The sequence below is a fragment of the Octodon degus genome, unplaced genomic scaffold (assembly GCF_000260255.1).
Source record: "Octodon degus isolate 3935 unplaced genomic scaffold, OctDeg1.0 scaffold00085, whole genome shotgun sequence".
In the NCBI taxonomy this organism is placed as follows: domain Eukaryota; kingdom Metazoa; phylum Chordata; class Mammalia; order Rodentia; family Octodontidae; genus Octodon; species Octodon degus.
The window spans coordinates 6,560,368-6,585,991 of record NW_004524661.1 but is presented as its reverse complement, the minus strand read 5'-3'; the positions used below and the strand labels follow the sequence as shown (position 1 = coordinate 6,585,991).

The 25,624-nt window shown below is 42.2% G+C and overlaps 1 protein-coding gene across 7 annotated transcripts in view; it reads left to right on the top strand.

Annotated features, from left to right (window-relative positions):
• Tenm2 (teneurin transmembrane protein 2) overlaps positions 1-25,624 on the top strand; it is a 935,290-nt gene that overhangs the window by 446,046 nt on the left and 463,620 nt on the right. The window contains exon 4 of one of the 7 annotated variants that reach the window (XM_012515976.1): positions 25,414-25,425. The exons of 5 other annotated variants lie outside the window; for them this stretch is intronic. In XM_012515976.1, coding sequence (XP_012371430.1) covers positions 25,414-25,425 — 12 coding nt within the window. Of the gene's footprint in view, positions 1-6,843; positions 7,100-25,413; positions 25,426-25,624 lie in introns of those variants that run through there. One more of the 7 variants, XM_004637050.3, reaches the window with a different exon arrangement.

Genomic DNA, 25,624 nt, shown 5'->3' with positions numbered 1-25,624 from the left:
TTTTGAGGTGAATACTTTTACTCCCATATCTCATAAATCTTTATTAAAGACCTAGCTCCAAGTAAATAGAAGACATCAGCAATGGGAAAAACAATATCCGGAGCCCTTTTAAAACTTAAAATTTTTGTGCAAAGATGGATATTAAATGGAGACAAATCATTGAAATTATCCAAATTGCTAGGGAGACCCAGAGGGTGTCATGTGAAAAACGACATTTACGTGTCTGTTAGGGTCAGAAAGTGACAAGCTGAGGCTCACATTTGCACGGAAACCAAGTCCATGAAAAATCACCAAACCAAGACACTTCTCAAATCAGTGTGTAAAGGAAGAGAGGGAAAGTGATATATCCTGGTGCCTGACTGGAAAGATTGAGAGAAATCGACACATTTATAAACAGAAAGCCCTTCCTTCTGTGTCTTTTGAAAATATCCTGCAAATCTTCCATAAAAATTGGCAATTTCCCTATCAAGCCTTGCTAACCTAATATATCAATTCTCCATTTTCCCTGCCGAGGTTAGTGATAACATATCTTCCATTAACCTATGCTGAAAGAGCTATTTCTATTCTAAGAATCTATTTTTGTTCCCCTATAACTTTCTTAAAGATATGCCTCTGGACCGTAATACCTCAAGCTTCCAGTCGGCTGAAATGTGAATACTTTTGCCAAATTTCAGTAACGCCAAATGAGATTTTCCTAGGTCACTTCATCATAAGGATGTGGAGGCGTTGTTCTCTTTCAAGAAAAAACACACCACCCCTTCCATTGGAAGAGACTGGGGACTGAATTTTCTCTTTCGGCTACTTGCTGTAGATTTGGTCTTGAGTGTTAATAGCACCTTCTGGCTTTCTCCCGATTATTTCATGAATTAGAAAACAACAAGGAATCTTCTGAGATGTCTCTGAATATATCTGTGCATCTCCCTGTTCTTAGCTCCATGCTGTGTCACCTTAAGTGACACATAGATGCTATTTCTGTTCCTTCTCTTTGTATTTCATCAATTCCTTGAACAATTCCTTAGGAAGCTTCTCGGGTTAATTCTTGTTACTTTCCTCTTGTCAGAAACTTGCAGTTATACGATCTTTTTCCCACAAGTATTTCCAGAATAAAAGTCTATTCTACCTTTCATAATTTCACATCTCATCACATTTGCTTTTTGTAAATGTAGTAGCCCATGCCACATCCTACTAAGAATTAGGTGTCCGTTTCACTCCCAGTTGCCTATGGTCATGAACAGAAACTTATTCCCATCAATCAACCTGAGATTTACAAAAAAAAAAATCCCTCTACTTGTAAAGAAAGCATATAAAATTGTCCGCATTGCAAACTTTGGTGAAATTATTTTAGAGAATGAATTGAAAAGTTTCTCTAATTCTATTAACTTTCTCTGACATATAATTAATATGTTGATGTTTAAAAATCTACCTCTAAAAGCTACAGGGTTTTTTCATTAAAATAATATTTTTTGTATCTATAGAGGCATTTTAAAGATAAATTTCATTATATACCCATTGGAATAATTATCAATTTTACCATAAAAATGGAAAAATTGAGGTAAAAGTGAAAGCATGGCCTTATTTAGGACAAAGACCATATGAGGTATTGTAGTACAAAGTGTTAGGACCAGAGTAATGAATAAGACATGATCCCTGTGCTCATACTTTGGTGAGTTAAGGGTAAAAAATGGTGTACAGCAATCAGCAATAAGGTGAACACATCGGAATAAAGGTTGAAGGGGCCAAGGATATTTTTAATTCATTGCTGAGCCCTATGACCCACCTTGAGATCAGCCATGGATAATTCACAGCAATGCAAAATCTTTATTTAGGGATGAATATTTTTGATGTCTTCCCCAAATCATTTAAGCTGTCTATATTATTACGAGGATACAGAGATCTCCCTTTTTATTGAAGGAGGAGAGCTAGGAAAGAATTTGGACTCTCGAACTGACAACTTGGTTTTTAACTAAATTGCTTACGCTGGAAAAAGTCCTCATCTCCCTGTGCTCTTACCAGGTGTATTAGACTTTGTCAATATGTAGTGATGGAGACTCTTAAACAAAAGGAGAGATTCAATTGCCAGGTTGGTTCATTATCTAGGAGGCATCTTAATGGGCTGCCTATAGGAGTCTAACCAAGCAAGGAAGAAACCAAGGGACAGCAGCAGGACCAGGACTGGCCGTAAGCCCACGGCCGAGGAGCTGACACAGGACTGGCACTCAGCAACTGTGAGACTACTCTGTCTCCCCACCCCTGCCCCGCTCTGCACCCCAGTGGCGCAGCCCTCTGTTCCCACGTGTTTCTCCTCTTCCACGGCAAGCTGCTCTCAGGCTGGGCATCAACGTTTTCGTCACACCACAGATCAGGGAGTCTGGCCTCGGGGTGCACACCTTCCTGCTCCATTCCCAAAACAGAGTCACGGGGGGCATCGTTGCTGGCATCCAGCAGAGGTCTTCTTCTTTTGACCCTGGGGTTTTCTGAAGTCATAAGGTGGGCTGTAAAGGAGATGAGTGTCTGGGTGTGAAGCCTTTGCGGTGACCTGACTTATTGTACTGGGGTGACAGTATACCTTAGAGGCAGTTAGTCAGAGACAGCCCACAGGACTTCCAAAACACACAGTGGTAATTCACCCCCACATCGATCCTCTCTCTAATCTCCTGGGAGCCCTTTTGCATATTAAACTCATTAACCAAAGAAACTAGTCTGCCATTAAAGTACACATTTGGGCCTGGGGCTCTTTCTTCCTTTTTTTTCTTTCTCCTTTCCTTTTTTAATAAAAATGATGTAGGTGGCTGATTCAGCATTAGAGTAACTTTTTTCGCCTCTAGAAATATATCTGGACTGACATTTTATTTTCCGGAAAGAAATAGAACTCCTCTTAGCAGCATGGCTGTTTAGAAAGATTTCTAAGAACTCAGGACTTACCATTTTGCCTGGTATGATTATGGCATATTTCACCTGTGTGTCAGGAAATACACTTTGGGACATTCTTGGAAGACACTGTGCAGGATAACACTGTGGCATGTAGCACAGGACTGTCCTGACTTGAACATAACATCCGGAATGACTTAACTAAAGAAGTGACTTGGTTAGTAGGAAGTAATCCAGGAAAGGTGGGAGAGGGGTGGAAAAGCTGGGAGAGAAAACGCTATACTGGGAGTCCTGAAAGGACAGACCTGTGGCGCGGAAAAGTGAAACAGATGCTAAAATACAGGCAAGTATGAGGCCTCAAAGGGTCTCCCGGGCCATGGTAAAGGGGCACCTCCACCCACAGGATTCCTCCTTGGAAAAACAGAAAAATCCATAAAGGATTTTTAAGAAGGGAAGATAATGACTAGATTTGTTTTTTAAAATGTCATTTTGCCTGCCGTGTGGATAAAGAGAAAAGCAAGAGTGACGTGGAGAGGCCCAATAGGAGGTAGTCGCACTGTAAGACGGCGTGGGTGGCAGAGAGCGGCCCGTTATCCTTTGTGCTCCCTTAGGAGTTCACAGTCAGGTGAGGGAGAGGGCTTTTGTACACAAAATTATTAAACTGTGATACGGGAGAGTGCCGTGAGAATTAAGTAAGACAAAATGAGAAGAGGGAGAGGTCACATTAGCAGAGTGAATCAGAGAAATATTTTCTTGCATGTCTAATGGGACACAGCGAATTGGGAGGCTTGAGATTTGTTTGGTGTAGTTTTGAACTTGTGCTTTTTCCTTTAGACTAAGTGCTTTCAGATTAGGAAGCACTTTAATGCTAGGTTTTCTTCTGCTTTTTGTTTTTTAGTTGTGCATATACATATTTATCTTATATTTAAGTTTCCATTATCTTTCTCTGGCAAGTAGCAAGCAGATGTATTTCAAAACCTTTTTATTTTGGAGGGGAATAAGTGAATTGCCACATTTCTTGCTCCAGGTCATCTGTCAGTCAGTAAAACCAGAAAATGTTTAGACAAGTCTCCTGTCCAGAGAACAGCTGTCACTGTAAACCAACACACTGGGAGATTCCCAAATAGCTGTGCGCGTAAAGATGGGAAAGATGCCCGTATGTGAAATCTAGGATTAATTGCTTTTAAAAAGGGATACAGTCCAAAGTTCTCTGATAGCTCTTGGAACTCCTTTTTTTAATTTAAATTAACATTTTTAACTGACACATAGAAGCATAAAAATTCTACTCTTTTATTTAATATTGCAATTAACCCAGGGCCTTTGCATTGAACTATATCCCCAACCCTCCTTAAATATATTTTTAGGCAGGATCTTGGCTAAGTCACCAAGTGGGCCAGGCTGGGTTCTAACTTGTAATTCTCTTGCCTCCATCTGCCAGAGCAGTGAAATTTCAAATGCATACTACCACACCCACCTAAAATTACTGTGTCGTGTTCTGATATATGTGTACCTGGTGTAGTGTTTAAATCAGGTTTAGCATATCTCTCTCCTGTGGAATTTACCTTTCTATGGTGAAAGTATTTAAAATCTTTTCTCCTACCTTTTTGACATGTACAGTACATGAACATTGCTGTATGCACAGGACTTTCTTGAGACACCATGTGGCATGAAATTGACATTGTGAGAAAAAGAAATGTGGAATTCATCATGTAAAAGGCATTGGGCTTGTTGTGGCCTGTAATTTCAAACTGGCTTAAGTTTCAGGTCCACCTATATATGCGAGGTTGGGTACGTCACTTCAACTCTCCAGTGGTCGCACTGACAGATCACCCAGGTTGTCTGCAGCTTAGCTCCAGGTGAAGATTCCCTCCAAGGTGAGCTGGGAACTGATTTTTGCAGAAGGTTCAGCCTAGTACTGCAAGTGCTTAGTTAGGGGGGCTAGGCACAAGAGGGCTTTTGACTGTCTCTTTCATCTCATGTCAGGGGAGAGAAAGAGACAGAGAGACAGACAGACAGATGGAGAATATGAGAATATCCTTTACTCCTCTAAGAGTATGTCAGAAATACATGGATCACAGAAATGGATGAATGGGCAGATAAGAATTTTGACTGTACCTAGTGGTTTCTACGACTGAAAAAAAAATGGCATCTCTGGGCGAACAACAACTAGTCTCCTGTAATCGCCCATTTTTAGACCACACCTGGAAATTCTGTTCACGTTGCAACTGTGCATTCAGATGCAGACAAATCTAAATGCATCCCAAAAAAGAAAGGAAGGATAAATAAAACGTTGGGAAATGTTCCATATAAGGAAAAGTTGCTCCAGGCGGGGGAGGTTTGCTCTTCAGAGGACTTAGGAATGTTTCCCAGCTGTGTCAGAGATGGTGAAGCTCTGTCAGAAGAAGAGAAATGAAGCTCGCCCTAGCTCTGTGTTTCCTAATAGGCCTGAGGTAAATCGATGGAAATCGCAGGGAGCTTCATTTGGGTTCCATGTGGAGAAAAAATTTTTGACAACAGCATGTAGCCCAAAATAGAACGGGACCTAGTCTCCCTTGTGTGGGGAGAACTCAGACAGAAGATGGATATTAATATTTTTTATTGTTAAAGGCAATGATTCAAGTGGTTTTATGTGTGTTAACTCAGTCCTCATAACAGCCCTTAGAGGTAGCTTCCACACTCATTCCTGGATGACAGATAAAGAGACTGAGGCACGGTGTGTTTACGCTGCTTGCCTGAGAGCGCCCCATTGATAAGTGACCAAGATGAGACCGCTGCAATCTAATCCTGGAGTGCACAGGCCTCCCCACCTCCCCCCGCCATATTGCCGCTAGATGAGTATTACTCAGAGATGCTGAAGATAGGCTTCCTGGGCTGTCTCTGAAGAGCTCACCCACAGTGAGGCAATCTGTGGTGTCTGACATACGCAGTTTCTGCAGTGCCTCATAACACATGCAGAGGTGTCTTCCTGCAGGTACGGCCTGACTCCTGCTATTGACTCTGTGCCCAGTAACCCTTCTGCCTACCCTTCCCATCGCATCTGAGGTCGGGGCATGTTGATGTGTAGTAAAATTTTCTTTGTTTGCCGTGTCAGTGCCATCCACTTTAGCAGCCATGATATAGCATTGATTTAAAAAAAAAATCACAAAGCCACCCCAAAAAAGACAGGGGACTTGGCAGTGTTAAACTGTTCCTGGTTATACCCAGAATCTCCTTTCAGTCAGAGGGGATAGCTCTTCATCCCTCTTCCCTCCACAGACTGCACCTCGGGCGATGCTTGGAAGGGATCTAGGCTTAATCCTTCGCACTTTATAAAACACAATGAGAAATGTAAAACATTCCTGGTCCAGAAAGGAAGGAAGACTCCCTTTCAGACTTGATCAGATCTATCTAAAGGTAACTGACCAGGAAGGAAAACTGACCCCATTCCATAGACATGTGCTTTAAAATAATTTGACAACAGGTAGGTAAAATGTAAGTACACCATCCTGTCAATCTCATCTGTTCCTTCTGGAGTTTAAGACTTGTTTTACTTGAGGGGAGATATTTGAACCTTTTATGGCGCCCATCAACAGGAATGTGTGCCTGGTTTCAAATAAGGGTTTTCAGCCTTCTGAAACCAATTACTTCTGCCTAAGTGGAAATGCCAAAGCAGAGATGTGTCAGCAACTAAGACAATAATTCTTTTTAAAAAATTAAACATATATAATGATGCCATGAGGCAACAGAAATCATGCACGCACACATACACATACAAACCTTTTTAAAGAGATATTTCGGAAAGTCTGTGTCAAACAATGTTAACCTAGAGAGATGCAGAAATGTCAGACACATTACATGGACAGGACGTGCTGCTGGCATTTGGCTGCCAGCGGGGGAGGCGTCCTCCTGCAACTAATTCCTCAGGAACCTCATGCTGAGCCTGTCTACAGGGAAGGGAGCAGAAAGGGAGGAGGGGGAGAGCAGATTTTGTCTATTATGTTTTTCCTTCCCAGCTGGAGAAGGCCTCAGCTGTGTCGGACTGGGACTGTTAGAGATTTTCATAGTTAGACAGGAGTGCAGAAGGAAGAGCATCTCCTCTCCCAGCTCACGCTGATGGGGAGCCACTCTCTCCTGGTCATTAGCATGGCTGGCACCAGTGAATGCAAGCCAGGCTGTCTCTTATGGCATCTCTTCCGGGGGTCACCTCAGTCTGTGAGTTCTCTCCATGGGAAGGTTGTGATGGAGTCCCTGGGTAAGGATGATGCATGTGCTTGCAGATGGGGCCTGCAAGGACCCCTCCAATTTGTCAGAGTAGAAGGAATATTTACTTTAACCCTTCAGCAGGTGTCTGGGAAAGAGGGGGCACTTGGCAGTGAAGCTGTTTGATTTTGCATTGTGGTCCTCTTGCAGCAATAGTGAATTATTCTCCCCGAGTGTTGTTTCTAATTCCTCTCAGGATGTGAGCTGAATTCTGCTTCCTTTATGAGGGCTGCCAGGTATATTAGCAGAAAAATATTCTGTGAAAATGGATATAAAATGGGATTTATTAACTGTAAACATCTGTTAAGTCAAGCATCCTGTGTCTGTTGCCAAAGTACTTGGTTTAGTTACCCCGTCTGCATCTGTCACTTCTTCCATCCCCCAGAGACCTATCTGTGGTAGTTCTGTGTACTAATGGAAACGTGTGATTGGCTTTATCCTTCATTGTAGCTCTCTGTTAAGACATTTTTTAAATAGATAAAAAGGAAGAGGGAAAACGAGCCATTCTACTCACCAGCTTTTCTCTAAAGCATAGATTATTCTTGTTCTTTGGATATGATACTTAGGATGCTTTTCAAAGCAGAGTTTTAAGATTTTTTTAAAGAAACTCCTGGTGTCTTCTGCTGCAGGTGGCTAGGTGTATTGACAGATCTTGAGGTGTGGCATTCGCCCTCACATGGCATGCTGCTGTCACCTCCATTTAGGTGGAATAATAATTCCTCGCATTTTACAGAAGCTTCCGCGGTACCAAGTACTTTTACCTGCATCATCTAGTTGATCTCATTGGCTCATGTTATCAGTCTGGGAAGTAGGTGTTACTGTTGTTGTTAACTCCGTTTTCTAGAAGGAGGCAACTAAAGCAGGGATTCATCCAAGGTCATTTGGTTATTAAGTAGATACAATGGTATTTCAACTCTTTCCATGTCTAAAGCTTTTGCTTTGGTATGCATATAAACTGCAAGAGGCACAGGCACAGCTACCTAAACATAGGTTGCTACTTCTTCATTATCTATGTTACATGTATGCCCAATAGCCCTTTCTTATCTGCAAGGGATGCGTATGTTCCAAGACTTCCTGTGAATGCTGAGCCCAGAGATGGTACCAAGCCCTGTGCATACTGTTTGTACTTATGAATGCATATTCATGATGAGGTTCAATTATAAATTAATAGTTTATAAAATTGGGCATAGTAAAAGGTGAACAACAATAACTAGTAATAAAATAAAAAAGGTATAATATAGCAGTTTCTCTACTCTTGCCCTTTGGGGCCATGATTAAGTCAAATAAGGGTTATTTGAATACAGATACCTGGATTACAATACCAAGACAGTAAATCTGATAAACAAAAGAGTGACCCAGTGGCTATTGGGTAGGAAATATATACAGAGTAGACATACTGGACAAGGGCATGACTCCTAAAGGAAACAGGAAAAGGCAACATGGTGCCAGATTTCACCACTCTATGCAGAAGGACACAAAACTTATGGACTGACTATTTCTGGAGTTTTCCATTTAATATTTCCAAAACATGGTTGACATGGTTGGGAGGAGATATATATTAGACATAGTTATGGTATAAAGTAATTCAACCCTAGATGCCCTTCCTCTTCGTAACCCCCAACTTTTCTCTACTATATGTATCACATCCACACACACACACTTTGATCACTTCCTAGGCGTAAAAGCCTTGAGATACTCTGGGGTTTTCTTCTCATTGCAGAGAAAACTGGTAAGTCTGTTAAGGGGTTAACATTTTCTTCCCTGAGTCTCTGGAAAACAAAGGGATGATGGTATAGCAGTACAACTTCATTGACATTTATTTAAGCAGAAAGGATATAAGGAGTCAAGGGAGAATCCCAACACACCTTGCAACAATCCCAGCAATCTTGACAACACCACACTTCAGCTATCTCAGTCTTTGGGGATAAGTAAATATGTCCCCAGAAACTATCAAGGACAAATGCTCTCACCAAGAGCTTGCGTCTTTTTCTGTTTGGACAAGCTTAGAGATCTCTCATGAGTCAGCCACGAAAACGAGCTAGGAGCCATGGTAAAGCCCGCTTGATGAGCTTCATGTGATTCAGGAAGGTACACTTTCCCCTTAACTCTCCTGCCTCCAGCTTTCCCCTGGTCAAGGCCATGTTGCTAAACAGCCACATCCAGTGACCAGCACTCCGCCACTGGCTCTCTGAGAGAAAGCTGGGGTGGGGCTGAATGGTCGCAGCAGAAACCACCCAAGAGCACACAGAGCATTAGCATCTATGTTGTTTTTCTACAAACACTCAGCAATATGCACCTTTTTCAGTACCTTTTTTTTTTCTTGCATGACAAAGAGATCAAAGACTTTTGCATGACAGTAATTTTCTTATGGGACAGTGTTCATATTCTCAAGCCATTTTCTTAGACTATCTAACAGATCTCTGGTTACTTTCTAGAAGAGGCAAATGCCCTCCTATCCCAGCCATCCTCTGCCCCCTTGTATTCAAGGCTCTGTGCAGAAGAGACACAGAATACCACTGGAGCTCGTGTTGTGGGGAGTGTCTTTCACACTTATTTTTTTGAAGTTATTCTAAAGATCTCTCGGGAAATAGATGGAGGGTAGATTCATAAAACTTTAAAATGTCAGAGCTGGAAGGCAGTGTAAATTGCATGTGGTCTAATTGTCTCATTATAATGATGAAGAAATTGAGTCCCAGGGAGGTTGAGATTTGCCCCAGTTTACCATGGTAGCGACTGTGCCACATAGTTCCTGTTTGTCCTTCATTTCCCTCTCAAACCTTCAAGACACTGCGCTCCACCTAACAGCTGTGGCCCTCGGTGCCTTTCTCCTCTCCTTTCCAGCTGGGCTGCCTTGGTGGGGAGAGATCAGAAGTCAGGAGGAGACAAAGGTTTAGGAGGAAGGGATGCTCAGGACCAGCTGCTTCTTTGCTTTGGCATCCCGGGTTAGCTCTTTCCCATCACTAGCTGAGCCTTGAAGGTCAGAAATGCTAATAACTCCACACATTTTCTAACCCTCCAGTCTCACATCATCCCTTGTGATTATCCTTAACTATCTCTGCTGTTTAAATAATACCCTTATTCTGCTCTTTGTATTACCTGGTTTGGGTACCATCTGATTTTGTGCTAGGCTCTTCACTGATAAACAGTGACTGGCAAAAAACCCATAGCCCAGGTAGTTGCTGTCATCTGACCAGTACACTGTGAGTCTTCTGCTATATCACATTCACTATGGATAACTTAATACCAGGCATAAATATATAATGAATTTATAAATACTTAGTGTATTCCGTTGTCCATAGCAATGACATACAGCTGTTAGAAGCATATGGAAAGTCTTGGGTTCAAATCCCATTTCTACCACTTACTAGGTGTTACTTAGCTGATGAGTTGCTTAACCTCTGTGGATCTGAATATCCTCTTTCACACCAATAAAGCTGCTGCAAAGATTAAATGATATCAATTCAAAGAACTTGGCACATATAAGTGTTGAATATTAAATGTTCGTAAGTACCCAGCACATGCTAAGTGCTCCATAAATGTTAGCTTTTATTAGCATTTGCTGTTCGTTAGAACTCACACTCTATACATGGGGACATTTATTAGGACTATGATTCTATAAGTGGAAACATTTGCAGATTTTCCCGAGCCCTGCATACTGCCATAAAATTTCTTGAGGATAAAAAACTCTGTTCCCAGGAACCCTGAAGGTCGCTAGGGAAGTGAGAAGGCACGGGTGAGTAGGGCTGTGAGTCACGGAGGTGTGAGGATGGATGGGACAGGAATGTGAACGGCCCTGTGGTGGACAAGACTGGATGTGCCGAGGAGCTGTTAGCTGCCTGGGAGGGAGGTGAGTCAGCTCCTTCCCGGCCGTGTGAGTGTCCAGTTCCCGGCTGACTGACCGGGAGGAGGCTGTGGAATTTGTTGCGCTATGAATCTACTGCTGAAAGACAGAGCCAGGGGCTGGATGTTCCTGCAAGGCTGATGCAAGGCCTAGCTTACCCAGGTGCTGACAAGCACGCACCTGGAGACTGTACTTTCGAATTCCAGAGTATGAAATAAAGTATAGTGTTCTTTTGTAAGGAATAGTTCTTGTTTCTCAAATGTTTATTTTTCCTTTTGCATAGCTGATGGATATTCAGAAATAAAACCTTGCCTGGGGTGTTCCCTGAACTTCTTCAGCCACAGTTCCACATAAGCTGTACCCTCCTGGGAGGTGGTCGTGGGCGTCTGGAGACAGGAGCAAAAGTCCTAAACGGACTTATGCTGAGAGAACGCACTGTCTGCTCATCCCACATTGCCTCTCTGGATGGCGTATTTTATCCTCCCAAGGGTACAGGAAGTTGTGATGAAGTCCAGTTCCCTTTCTCCTATCATTAAATAGGAGACTGTGACATGACTGTGGAAGAGAGAGAAATTAAGTCATCCCGTCTTTTGTTGTTCAAGACAGTGACAACTCTCTGATATTACTTTATGTCTTTAATACACCGTTGGAGGGCCCGGGAACACAGGAGAGAAGGCACAGTGCACTGTGAGTAGTCCCTGAGAGAAGATCTTTGGTCCTGACACATAGCTGCAGAGAACTCACGCTTCTTGTTCTTGTTTCCTTTCTCCTTGTTTGCTCTTTTGCTTTAATTTGAATCTCAATTATTGGCCCAGATGGTAATTGACCCAAGAGCTCTGAGCCACCTGACTTGAGGCAGCCATCCCTTGTGTGGAGTAGAGTGGATCCTGGAGACTGGGTTCGGCCCTGCAGCTGCCTTCCTGTGCTCTGTGTGCACTTCAGTGTCCACGTGCACTCACTGTTGCTGACCCATTGAGGCATCAGTGGCCCAAATGTCCAGGGTGGCTGATGAATGCACCCTACCATGGCCATGCTATATGGAACCTTTCTCTCTTCCATCTATCTTCCTCGCTTTTCATCCTTGACTTGCTGTTTCTTTTTATTTTCCTCATCTCTGTGTGCATCTCAGTGTGTATATGTGTAGGTATTTAGGCAGGGCCGACATGCTGCGTACCTATTTATCATGTTATTGTCTGTTGGCTTCCCCCCACTGACCCCAGGGGAACCTCAGTCTCTGTTGGTTACTGATAAATGTGAGGAGCTCATAACAGGTCCCAGGACATAGTAAGCTCTCTATTTTTGCAGAATGAATGAATAAAGCCAGGCATGGGGGCATATCGCCTATAATCCCAGTACTCAAGAAGCTGAAACAGGAGAATTGCCATGAGTTCAAGGTCAGATTAGGCTACATAATGAGTTCAAGGCCAGATTAAACTACATAGTAAGACCCTGTTTCAAAAAATAAATAAAACTAAACAACCACAACACAACAACAACAACAACAAAAAAACCTACAGTAAAAAAATACAGAGGTATCTCAAAAATAAGCCACTTTAAAAAATCCCTCAACTCCACAAAAAAACCCAGTACTCTCTCTTCCACTTGGAGAAACATGGGCTATACCAGGCAAGTTCATACACAAAAATCATATGCTGTGAAAATGTCAACATCAGTGCAAAAATAGCTTTTCAGCTGGTCAGTGTTTAATTTTAGCTCACTAAGGAACTGAAAACAGAAAATTAGAACCATCAATTGATGACACTAACCCCGTGCCACAAGTGGCTTTGCACACCGTGGACTGAGGAGCATCTGTGAAATGAGTAGGACCACAACCCATCCCCCAGCCCTGAGGACACAAATTTCCCACTTAGCACCACAAGGTACTAAGCAGCACTCCAGGCTCACTGCCAGCCATGGACACAGCTAACAATGTCATGCATCCAGTGGGTCAGAGGCAATGACACAGAAATAGTGCCCGAGAGGCCACACCAAACAGTGAAGCCCAATGGATAGGTCTTAGCAACTTTTTTTTTTCCATTGTTTTCATTTTAGGGAAGGGTCTACAGGGTGTGCAGGGTCTCACTACTAGATCAGACTCATAGTGACCGGCCTGTTTACAGCCTCCCAAGAACTGGAATTACAAGCATGTGACACCACGCCCTGTCTCAATTGCCATCTTAGTGCACCCCAGGGGCAGGGCCGGCACAGCAAGCCTGGGAATTGAACCCCTGGCCCCTGCTCCTGCTTGCAGGCACTTTAACCCGTTGAGCTATTTGGCTGGCCCTTTCAACTTTGAATCATGTGAATGCTTCCAGAAAGCTGAGAGGCCACAGCTACAAGAAAGGCAAAGGTGCAGAAACACTCCTGACCTGCACTCTGGCCCAGGAACATGGTGTTACTGATTCTCAGGTGGCTTTTGGACAGGAATCAAAGTGATTGATTTCTGCTTTTTTGTGCATGCGTGCACACACACACACACACACACACACACACAGGAACACACATGCACAGACAAACACAATCGTGCATGTGCCTGCAATCCTCAGCTGAGATCTTCTCCAGAAGGGCTAAGAACATGCCCAGCTCTTTTGGAAGAGAAAAGATCCCCTCTTGCACAGCTTCAGATGTATTTGTCTCACTTCTAGATGTGTGAGAACTTACCTGTGCCTAGTCTGTTTTTCGTGCATATAAACCATCAGAATTTCTTTGCCAGCTAAAAGAAATTGCGTTTGAATCAAGAAGAACACACAATACTTTTGTGAGCCAGTCATTTTCCGAAAGATGCTTTCCTCCTTTTTTCTCTTCTTCGACTACCTGTTTTGCCTATGTGAGAACCGCGTGAGACTGGAGCATGTGCTCCAGAGCGCAGTGCCTGAGTGCCACAAGATGACGGTAGGGTCAGGAGGCAGAGCCCACTGGAGCCAGTTTCCTGCTATCGATCTGTGTTCCTCAGAATGGTTTTGCTGTGCTGGTTCACTTCTGTGCTTAGGCAAAGCCTTTTGTACATTTCCTGCCACAACATACTCAATCTGTTATAAAGTAACATCAGCATTCAGGGTGTTTTTCCCCTTTCTTTGACCCAGTTTTAAAAACATCCAACTAAAAATGCTTCATTAAGTTTACATAGAGGTTGCAAGGCAATCAGAATTCCTCCTACAGTTGTTACCACAAGAATTACTATAAGCCCTCTACATCTTACCCTCTAAAAGCAGCTGTCTTTCGAGCTCAGGAATGCCTGCCATGCAAGAAAATACTTCACCAGAATCCAATTGAACTGTCAGGGATTGTTTTATTTTCCCTTTCCTTCATTCCTTTTCCATTATCACTGATTATCCAGTTTATAAATTCCATGCTCACACTTTCTCTTTGGCCTGTTTCTCCCTGCTGAGTAATTCCAGAAACCAGGACTGGGGCTCTAATGCATACTCTATTCAAAATTGGCACTCCAAGTCACAAAGCAGTCTATTCTGGTTCTGTTGTCAAAGGCAGCCCATGCAAGCCTCACTGCTTAGGTAAAAACTGATCATAGCAAGTGAAAGCTCTAAAAGATCTCTTCAAAAGTCTATTTGGAGCACATTGGTTTGTGCTCTATCCTGTTTGGCGTGATCTTCTTTTTACATTTACCTATATGGACTATAGAAAACACAACTTTTACCAGCAAGCGTTTCCCAATTCACAAGTCTAAGTCATTTTGCTCTTTGCATTAGATTCTTTATGGTGAGAGTTTGAAATTGTAGCCTCAAGCTTCCAAGCAATCAGCAAATGTCAAATGTCCCCAAGCACGGCAACCAGCTGAGCTACTGAGGCACCACATGCTGAAGGGAGATTGTGTTATTATTATTATAATGTGTCTGGTGAGGTGAGGAATAGAAAAGTAAAAGGAAAGACAAAAGATGCCTTATGCAAGCACACTGCCTTTCACTGCCCAGCCTCTACCAATAACCAAAGCCCTACTCTAGCCCACTGGTGGTGAACCTATGGCATATGAGCTGCAGCAGGTTATTTACATCGTTGAAAGTTCTAGGGGATGTGGAGCTGGCTGGGGCTGGGGATATGGCTCAGTAGAATAAGCACTTCCCTGGCAAGTGCAAGGGCCTGAGTTCAATCCCTAGTTCCACCAAAAAAAAAAAAAAAAGGAAAGAAAGAAAGTTATAAAAGGCTCATCAGCACTTCACTAGCCCAAGGTGGACAGGAATTTGCTAACTTCATTGCCACACAGGCCTGGAGTAAATAAATAAGAGGCAGTGAGTACTTGTAACTTTTGAGACTTTGTTTTTTGTTTTTTGTTTTCTGTATTTTAGGGAAGGGTCTACAGGGTGTTCAGAGTCTCACTGCTAGACCAGACTTGTAGTGATTCTCCTGTTTAGAGCCTCCCAAGTGCTGGGATTAAAGGCGCACGCCACCTCACCCAGTCTCATTTGCCATCTCAGCATGCCCTAGGGGTGGGGCCAGCTCAGCAGGCCCTGGGATTGAACTCCCCAGCCCTGTATAAGACTTTGTTTTGATGCCTAGAATTTTTCTGCCATGTAGACTGAACTTCCCCCCACTTTTAATTGTCTGTTTAATTAAACCTTCCCTTGGCTCTCCTACTTGTTGAGCTTGACAAGCACCAATTTACAGTGAGCATCTCTCTCTGTCTCTCTCTCTCTCTCTCTCTCTCTCTCTCTCTCTCTCTCTCTGTCTCTCTCTCTCACGTACACTCTCACTCTAGCCTGACAAAGAAGTCATTGAACAACTGATAAGCACCATGTTGCTAATCCCAGCATTCTTCCCTTGGAGGTGTCCAATCAATACAAGTCAGAATTTCCAAGCTTCTCTTGCTAAGGGTCTATGTTCCAGGTCTTTGTTTGGCTTCTTAGTGTAGGTGTCTTTAGCCAAGGAGATGCTGGAACATTCTCAACATTCCAGCCATGGTAAAAAGAAAAAATTCCTCTCTCAGCTAAGTTTGAGAGACCCTGAAGTCCTCCTGTCATCTCTAAGACCCTGACTTGAAGCTGTGTGTTGCTATCTGTCCTTCATGCATTGGTCCAGATTTTACTTCTCCTGAGGAATTTCCAGCGACTCACCCTCCTTCCCCACGCCACCCACAGTTAAGTAAGGTTCCTTTCCCAGCTCTCATGGCACCATCTGTTTTTCCATCATAGTGCTTCTTATATCCTATTTAAATTAACTTAGCAATTTAATTTAAATTGACTAGATTGTCAGCTCTCCAAGGAGCAAGATCCTGTCTTACTCCTTGTCGGTCTCCACCTGGCAAGATAACAGTGTCTCAAGAAAAAGACTTCTAATGAATATGATTTGTATGTAAGCTTAGTGGGGCAGAAGCTAGGAAGGGTGCCTGTTCTCCATTTAGACAGCAGACAGTCCTTGCAGCTCACCTGGTAAATTTGCCTGTCCACTTGGATAGAAATAGAGCACGTTCTTAGGTGGAAGAACTGAAATACTCGGCAACTGTGGCCAGTGCTGAGGATCGACTCTTTACAGGCTCTAGTCTATCACCAGCATGCAGAGAAGAGCAGGGCCAAGATGCATATTTATGATCTCTGGATGAATGTGCCTTCCCCACCTGCCCACGGGGAGCTCTCCCATGAGGCTCTCTCGCCAGCCACACTTCTCTGCTCTGACGGATGGAGCTGACTGGGCAAATTGCTATGCTGATGAACCGCTCAGCTACCTGAGTAAATGTTCCAGAGAGACCTCCGGGGATCCAGCACATTGTAGAGAAGGAGTTCTCCCCAGCTGCAGCCAGGGTGAGCCCTTCAGCCCTGAGCTAGTCAAGCCTGGTAGGGTACAGAAGATGAAAAGACTACAATCTCAGCATTGGCTTTTTGGGAAGCCCAGTGCCTGTCCTTGGGCTGATGAGAAGCTTATTGTATTTTTCACTTCTCTCAGAAAGTTATTCAAATCAAGACCTGGAGGTCCAGGTGTCACTGTGCTCATTGAAAAAAGGAAACCAAGAGGCTGAACTGAAAGCACTTAAAGGAAGGATGCATTACCTTAAAATATGCAGATGGAAAACTGACATGATTGTCAATGTCACAAGTCACCTTTCTGAGTAAACATTTACCTCTGGGCAAATGTGTGTATGTGTTTCTTTCCGTTTACAAATGACTGGGTATGCAAATGCAGGGGGTAAGGGCTGTGCCCCAGAATGCGGAGTTGTCTTCTTTCATCTATCCATAATGAGGAACATGCAGGAATCTGTCAGAAAAAGCATCATGAGCTTGATTTGTGCCTTCCGAATAAAGGGGATTTCAGTGCTAAATCTGCCAGCTGGTTTTGTGCCTAAGTATTACATCAGTCTCTTGTATGATCTCGCATCCTGTGTAAAATGCAATATTTTGGCCTAATGGGCAGGATTAGCAAGAGCTGGGAAGCCATAAATGAAAGTTTCTAGTTTCTAGAGAGCAAGTTAGAGCTTTTATATTATCTTCTGCAGAGCTCGGTGAATTTAAATGTATCTCTTGGGCTTTGGTAATATTCGTGTTAATGTCAAAATTGATCCCATTGTTATTGAGATGTGTGGTTTTTTTCAGGCCAAAGATGCACAGTGCCTGTTGCCAGGGCTGATGAATATCTGAACAGGATGAGTTCTTTCCAGTCTTTTTCCAGAACCGAGCAAGGTTATCTAATGTGGTGTCTGCTACCAACAGCAGTACAGTTTGTAGGTCTGCATTTCTCTAGAAATCACTCATAAATTTCATTGGTATTTACTGAGGTCCTACTGTGTGTTGGGGCTTTTGCTTGAATAAAGCAAACTCTGTTGTCCCATTGAACAAAAGGATCGGAGCTCTTCGGTAATAAAAGTTCCATCTAGACATGAAGAGAAGCAGTAAAATCAATGAATAAGCAGAACAATTACCATTGCACGTTTATGTGACTGCTATGTGAGAAAAGAGTAGGACGAGAAGAGAAGAAAAAGTAAGGGGAGGGAGATGGCTCAGTGGAATAAATGCTTCCTCGGCAAGCACAAGGGTCTGAGTTCAATCCCCGGTTCTGCCAAAAAAAAAAAAAGTAAGGGGAAAGCACAGGATCAGTTCATGAAAAGGTGGGGGTGTGAGCTCAGAGGAGCCCAAGCCAGGTTTGCAAATAGAAGGGAAAGAACTTTCATGCCGATTAATATGCTCAAAGATCAGAAACTGGGAAAGAATCTGTCATGTTTCAAGAATGAAAATGAGGTGAGCATGCCTAACCAAAACAAAGGGACAAAGTGGGACAGGGCAGAATTAAGTAGCTTCCTCAGAGAACAGATCTTACAGGGCTGCATAGCCATGCCAAGATTATTTCATTCTAAGTGCAGTTAAAAGCCACAGAAGGATGTATGCCTGCTCCAAAGTATATTTTCACATCCATTTGGATGCCTATTATCACAATATTTATAGTAAGAAATAAAAAATGTTAGGATGGAGAGATTGGAGCACTGTGCATAGCTGGTGAGAATGTAAAATGGTAACCATTCTGAGAAAAACAATTCCTCAAAAAATTAAACAGAGCTATGCTATGGCCTCACTTCTACTTCTAGTTATATACATAAGGATTGAAAGCAAGAACTTAGGTATTTGTACCTCCGTGTTTGTAGCAGCAAGTATTCTCATTTACTAAAATGTGGAAAGCCACCCAAGTGCCCATCAGTAGATGCCTAGTTAAACAAATGGTGGCGTGTACATAGAGCAGAGAGATTCAGTCTTTAAGTGCAACAACTCGGGTGCTCCTTGAAGATTCTATGCAAAGGCAAGGAGACCAGATACAAAAGGACAAATGTGGTTACATTTCTACAAGGTACCTTAGGTAGCCAAATGTATTAAGTAGCATGATTGCCAGGAGAAGATGCAGTGGAGAGTTATTGTTTAATGGAATGAAGTTTTGGTTTGGAAAAAAGAAAATTTTCTAAAGATGGATGGTAATGATGGTTTTAGAGTAGGGTAGATGTACTCAAAGCTACTAAACTATACACCTAAAAATGATAAGAAGTGTTGTGTTGTTATAGTTTAACACAATTAAGAAATTTTAAGGCTGGGGAGATAGTTCGGCAGTCTAAGCACCTGCCTGGTAAGCAGGAGAACCCAGATTCAATCCCTGGTACCACAAATTGTGCTGGCCCCACCCCTTGGAGTGCTGTGCCAGCACCAAAACTGGGCATGGTTCTCTTCTGGAGGGTTAACAACCTAAGTTTGCAGACCAAAGTTAGAGAAAAAGGAGGGCTGCAAGGAAAGCCAACATTTTGGCCCTAGCCTTCCAAGGTCAATTAAGACTCAGGACATATGAGAACTTGTACTGTAACATCATGTAACTCAGTAGTGTCCCAAATTTTCTGATCAAGGAGATTATGGGGCCAAAGAGGAAAGTGATCAAGGATGTAAAGTGTGCCTAAGGAGAGTCACATGGAGAGAAAACATTCTCTCAGGTTTTCACAGAGAGCACATTGGCCAAGCAATGCCTCATCCACAGGGCAACACTGACAAAGGTTCTACAATATGAGGTACAGGATCTCAGGATAAATCCTGAGTGGATTTCACTGACCTTATCAGATCCAAAAGCTACATCTCTGGTTGCATAGGTCCTGCTTTATCTTGGTCTTAACCATCCAGCAGAAAAGTATAAAAACGAAGTATAAGAAGTAAAGCCACACTGTTATGTTGAACTGTGGGGGAATCAGGTCAACAATTTCTGATATTGCCAGTCAAGTGGAAGACCCAATACTATTATGGACTACTGGACTCTTTTAGAATATTTTGCTGAGTTAACACACCTATAATATTCAAATGACGGAACTAAACAAAAAAAGGGATACAGATGAATGTCCATTTTGTATCTGTGTATTCAAAATGGTTAGGATAGATATATAGTTACATTCTCTTAATGAATAGAGGGATTTGTTCTGATAGTGTTCGTAAATAGGACATCATGTCTGCATCTTGTACAGCAAATAACTGCTAGGAAGAGAGTATGCAATGTGTTAATTATTGAAACTGTCCTACCCATTTGATTTGAAACTGTCTCATTGTTATTTGTTTCTCAATAAAATTATGGGGGAAAAAAAAAAACAGGCATGGTGGTGCACACCTGTAATTCCAGCACTGGGGAGGCTGAAAACAGGAGGATCACTATAAGTCTGAGCTGCGTAGTGAGACCCCGTACCAAATAAATAAATAAATACATAAATAAATAAAAGATTTTTGGAAAACAAACTGTTTTTTTTTTTTTTTTTTTCTATTTTAGTATAAGGTCTCACTATGTAGATCTGGCTCCTAGTGATCTGCCTGTGTTCAGCCTCCCAAGAGCTGGGATTATAGGCATGCGCCACCACACCCAGTCTTAATCACTGTCTCAGCATGCCCCAGGGGCAGGACAAGTAGGGCAGCCAGGGAATCGAACCCCGGCCCCTGCATCTGCCTAAGGAGATACTTTAATCCACTGAGCTATTTGGCTGGTCCTAGAAAAAAACCTATAAATTACTGTATTTTATGCTAGATATAAAGGAGACAAAAGAATAGTGACATAGAGCAGGTGAGTGGCTGTAGTTCAGGATTAAGACAGTGGGGAAGGTAAAAGTGTAGCCCAGTGGTAGAAGACTTAGCTAGCATCTGCCAAGCTCTGCTCCCAGCCCCCAGCACCACATATACCCATGCACACACACACACTCCACAAACAGAAAACAGTGGTAGGCTTGTGACAGTAGAATGGGAGAGAATCTAGGGATCTTAGACATGTTTCTGAGAAAAACATCGCAGGCTTTATTTATGGGTAATATTTTTATTCATTGCAGTTTGAACTCTGATGTTCTTGACACCAGTAGGCCATTCTCGGATGGGGTGAAGTCTGAATTCCTTCCATGACAGATGTGCTCGGGCTTGTTGTCTTGGTGCATGACAAGGACAGCTTTATTTTTAAACTCTTGGGTCTTGGATGGAGTATGGGAGCTATGGCTGCTGACAAGTGAATATTTGCCTACAGTGTCATACAGCGGGCGTATGCTCAGTGTGAACACGGTTGTCTTCTGATGTGCAGAGATAACTAGCATGTGGCTAGCATTGTTCATTCTCTTCCTCATTAGTAATGCACGTCTTCCATTAGCATATGCAACTAACTATTCCCTTTCCTCTGTGCAGTGTTGACATTCATTGTAATGATTTATTATCCAAGCTAAATAACCCTCAATATGAAACAACAAACATGCCTGTGTTTGTGTTTTCCATTTGTTTTGTTTTTTCTTCCTTGCTTCTGTGTAAGTAGTTTTTTTTTATTTATTCATTTTTTTTAGTGTGATAATTACGTCGTACCAAAACAAGCAATAGGAAACCCACTAGAAAGATTAAGAAGGTTGGTGAGGTTTATTTTTAAATAATTGAAAATCCACCAAATTTTAATGACATGCTACAGCAAGGCCTTGGAATTTTAAAAATAATGGTAGATTATTAAGAAAATGTTTGCATGAGAAAATGCTCATAAAAGACTTAATGATCTATGAAAGGGCCATATTTGGGCTTCCTGTGGAGCCTCCAGAGACCCCCCAAAAGTCTTATTCTATTTATTTGAAATATTTCTAGAATGAACTGAACTATTAGGCCCACTTAATAATGAGGAAGGAGAGGACAACGATGGCAGAATCCAGAGCTTAGAGTTTAAACTGCCTGAGTTGGTGTACCAGCAAAGCCACTGACTCACCTTGTGACCTTGGACAACCTACTTCAGTTTGCCAAGCTTCAGTGTCCTCCTCTATAAAACAGGGACAAACAGCATGCCTATGTCACAAGATATTTCTAATGATTAGGGAAGATTATAAATCTAAAGCTGTTGCAAACAGCTAGAATAACTGCTTAGTAAATATTTGCTCTTATTGTTGTCCTGAACTACAAATAACATTCCCACAGCAAAGACATTATATGTGAAAATATAGAAGTACCCTACATAAAAAGTGTTATGGCTCATGTCTAGATGTCCTCTCGAAACCTCACATAGTCATAGGTGGGGATTTTCAAAGTTGGCGGGATCTAGAGTATGTAACACTGGAATTGATTCCTGGTGCAATGCCCTAGGATGAAGGGTGTGAGTTACCCACCCTAAGGACCCTGAGTAAGATAAACGGAATAGAAAGAGTTGGGTCATCCCTTGCTCACTTTGCTACCTTCTGCCTGCCAAGGACTGTTTCCTCTCTGCCAGGCCACCCTGCCTTGGAGCCAGCTGATTATGGACTGAAACCTCTACAAACTGTGAGCTAAATAAACCTTTCCTCCTTTAAAGTTGGGTGTTGGATGTTTTATCCCAGCAATGAGAAAGGTAAATAAGACAAAAAGAAATAGAGAGGGTTCATTATTTGTGTGAATATAGACAAAATGTATAACAGTGAGATTAATGTGAAGAGTGTTTCACAGTGTGTCGATTGCTTTAGGTAGTCCAGGATAAAGATTTGTCAATATTTTGTCCTATACAATAGAGATTATAAATCTTAGTCCGTAACTAGTTTGATATTGTTTCGAAAGTACCTTTTCATTCACTCTGTTCTTTCTATTCCTTACTGATTTTTGTTTGCCCATTTTAATCATTCAGACCATGTTAACCTTGTTTTGGGCATCAGACGACTTTCATTGGCTAATGATGATTCTTGTATCAAAATCACAAAAAGCTACTTGTGTTATATTTCATCCAGTTAAAGTTACTTTCCTGGCTTCCTATGGCAGCTTTATTTTCTACAGAAGAAGAAACATTAATTTTTTGTCAAGTTACTGCTTAAAAACCTAAGCAGGTTATTCTTGCCTCAGGCTTTTCCCCAATAGGAAATTGTTATTGATATTTTGTAAGTGTCATATTCCATTCAAAGGTAAAAGGCTGCTTCCACTTGCCATTTTTCTAGTGATTTTTTTTCTCCACTGTGTCTGCAAGTCAACACTCCTGGGCTCAATTAAAATATGTATTTAGCCACTGGATTTGCAAGCAGGTGATCAAACTTGAATACTAATACCTGGGCTGTTGCAGAGAAGCACAAGGAGGGTACCCACGGAGGGACGGATTTGAAGACAATGGCCAGTGAATGCAGGATGCCTGGGGGATGGTTAGGGTTCAGGATGAGTCTGGAGTTAGATTTTGCAGATTTTTTTGAGTAAACAAAGAATGTTGTTCATTATAGTCACAATTTGATTGCAATCATAAATTCATCAAAATCCTGCCACTTTCTGGTGATCCCCTAGATCAAAGATTAATTTTCAGAATCTCCTTCTCAAGACCTAATACATAGTATCATGACAACAATTAAGATTTGTTACATTTCTCATTATGTGTCAAGCACTGTGTCCACACCTGGGACCATAGAAGCAGGCACAGCCCTGCTCAAGGAGTTTCCATTCTAGGGACTGAAGGGGTGAGAGAGCATATGAGTATGTTGAGCAGAAGAGTTAGTGACCAGAAAATATGACTTTATGGTGGGTAGAAACATGGCCAGGCGAGGGACTGAGAGAGGTTCTGAGTGGCAGAATTCAGGGAAAGCAAGTCCAAAACAAAGCTAGTGAAAGGCTAAGAACAGTCCACATTGGTTATGTTAGCAGTTTGGTCTTGACGTCTCTGCCAACCTGAGTACAGTCATCAGTCCTACAGACACTATCTTCCCAGGGGTTCAGCAAATGGAAATTTAAAGTGGGAAAGCACTGTATCGTCACTCTTTCCCTTTAAAGTGGCAGGTGTGGGATTTGAGCTAGAACTTGAATTTGTAGTCCCCGTGCTCCACTTCGTTACTTAGAAGTATCCCTACCATTTCCATTCAGTTCTGCCTAGAGTCATCATTCAGCATCGCTGTGGTCTTTCTGTCCTATTTTTTACATAAATATGCTCTTGGCTTGCTTTGTATCAAAACGGAAGATGATAGTAAGCCAACTGCAGCAGACTAAGTAAGCTAGAGATGATCTCGTACACAGCCATGGTTCTCTCTTCTTGAATCCTGGGTTGCTAACCCTCGAGGGAGGTGCTCTGATTAACATCTGAGCACTGTAGGTCTCACTGGGCAGCACCATGGCTGAGAGAGAACAGTGCATCGTTCTTAGTAGGCACTCAGTCATAAACCCAAAAATAGACCTTACGAGCAAATACTATATTCTATTCAGAAATAGTTTCAGTGTACTGAAAAGAGTAAAAATATCCTCTAAAGCTCATTATAAACAGAAAAAGAAAAAAGCAAAAGAAATGTTGTTATGGCATAAGTCTACTCCAGTCTTCTCTCTCTCTACCCCCCCCTCTCTCTCTCTCTCTGTGTTCTTTGTCTCTGTGTATCTGTTTTGTTTGTCTGTCTCTGTCTGTCTCTGTGTCCATCTTTCTGTCTTTCTGTCTCTCTCAACTTTTGCTTTGAAGCTAAACACTTCACAGATTAGCCCAGCACTAAAAAAAAATGCCCTCTTTTATGTGTGAAGACTTGGTAATTGCTTCAGAAAGATGCTTAGTGACTCATAATATTCATATAATCAGATTAGTTGTGAGTCCTGCCTCAGTGGAGCATGCCGGAGTAATCCAGTTCGCGCCTGTTTACCTTGCCAGTGTGGGAGCTTCTTTCTCCACCACCATATCTTTCTGTGGGCCTCAGTAGATACTATCCCTGAATATGAGAGAACAAGTCAAGTACCAAGTCAAAAATGAAGGAAAACAGAAAAAGGAGTCAGTTTAAATGTGTGAAGATGAGTGGGTTTGGTTTAGTTTGTTCGTTTGTTTATGTCTGCCGTGATGGTAATAGTTGAAACAAGCCTGTGGCTCTGAACCTAGTGTACTAAAATTGGGTTGGGCAGTTAACATCTCAATTCATAGACAACTGTCTCATGACCAATCCTTTCTGAGCTTTGAGCATATGGCTGTGTCTGATGGCTTTGCTGATTTCACCAGGGAGAGTTTTATAAGATCTCTATTTGAGGAGCAGCCACTACACAGATGAGTGATACACTGCTGGAATTAATTATTGCTTGCCAAATTTGAGGATTGATTCATTCTAAACTGAGAGCCCAAGATTCATCTTAATGCTGAAATGCTTTTGATTAACTGGGTCTAGCTCTCCTTCCTAGACACTTTAACCCACTGCCATTTGTATTACACTATTAACCGTGGACTCTGTATTTGAATGCCTTGGTTTGAAATTTGCATTCTAATTGTATAAACATGATGGTGGCCACACATTCCCTGGGACTGATAATTAAGAATGATCTTACCTTGCAATTCCAGGCTTCCTCTTCTCTGTGAAGGCTTCCTTTCTTCCTGAAATGAAAGTGGCATTTCAGCCATCTGGTGTAGGCTTCTGTCAATTAAAGACTCCAATCATATTTTGCCTGCATTATTCTGCAGTAATAATGAGCTTGGTCTTCATAAATATATGTGTGCTCCCTGGAATATAGGAGAAATGTCCAGGATTTCTGAACTTCCCTGAGAAATATAGTACTTGAGCAAATGATAGCACAAAAAAAAAGTCCCAATAATTGCTGAAATCTAATGGAGAAAAGCAGCAATGATGGGTAATCGCGGCTGGTCAGTCTTGTGAATCTACCTAAAAGCATGTCAGTTTGACAAGCTTTTTTTTTTCTGACCAGTGCCATGCTGTCAGGACATCTCACTTATGGCTTGATTAACTTTTTTTTTAAGGCAGCCTAGCTACCTATTCATTTTGGAAGTTATCCCAGCAGGCATTCGGCTATGTTTCCCTGGGGAAAGGGT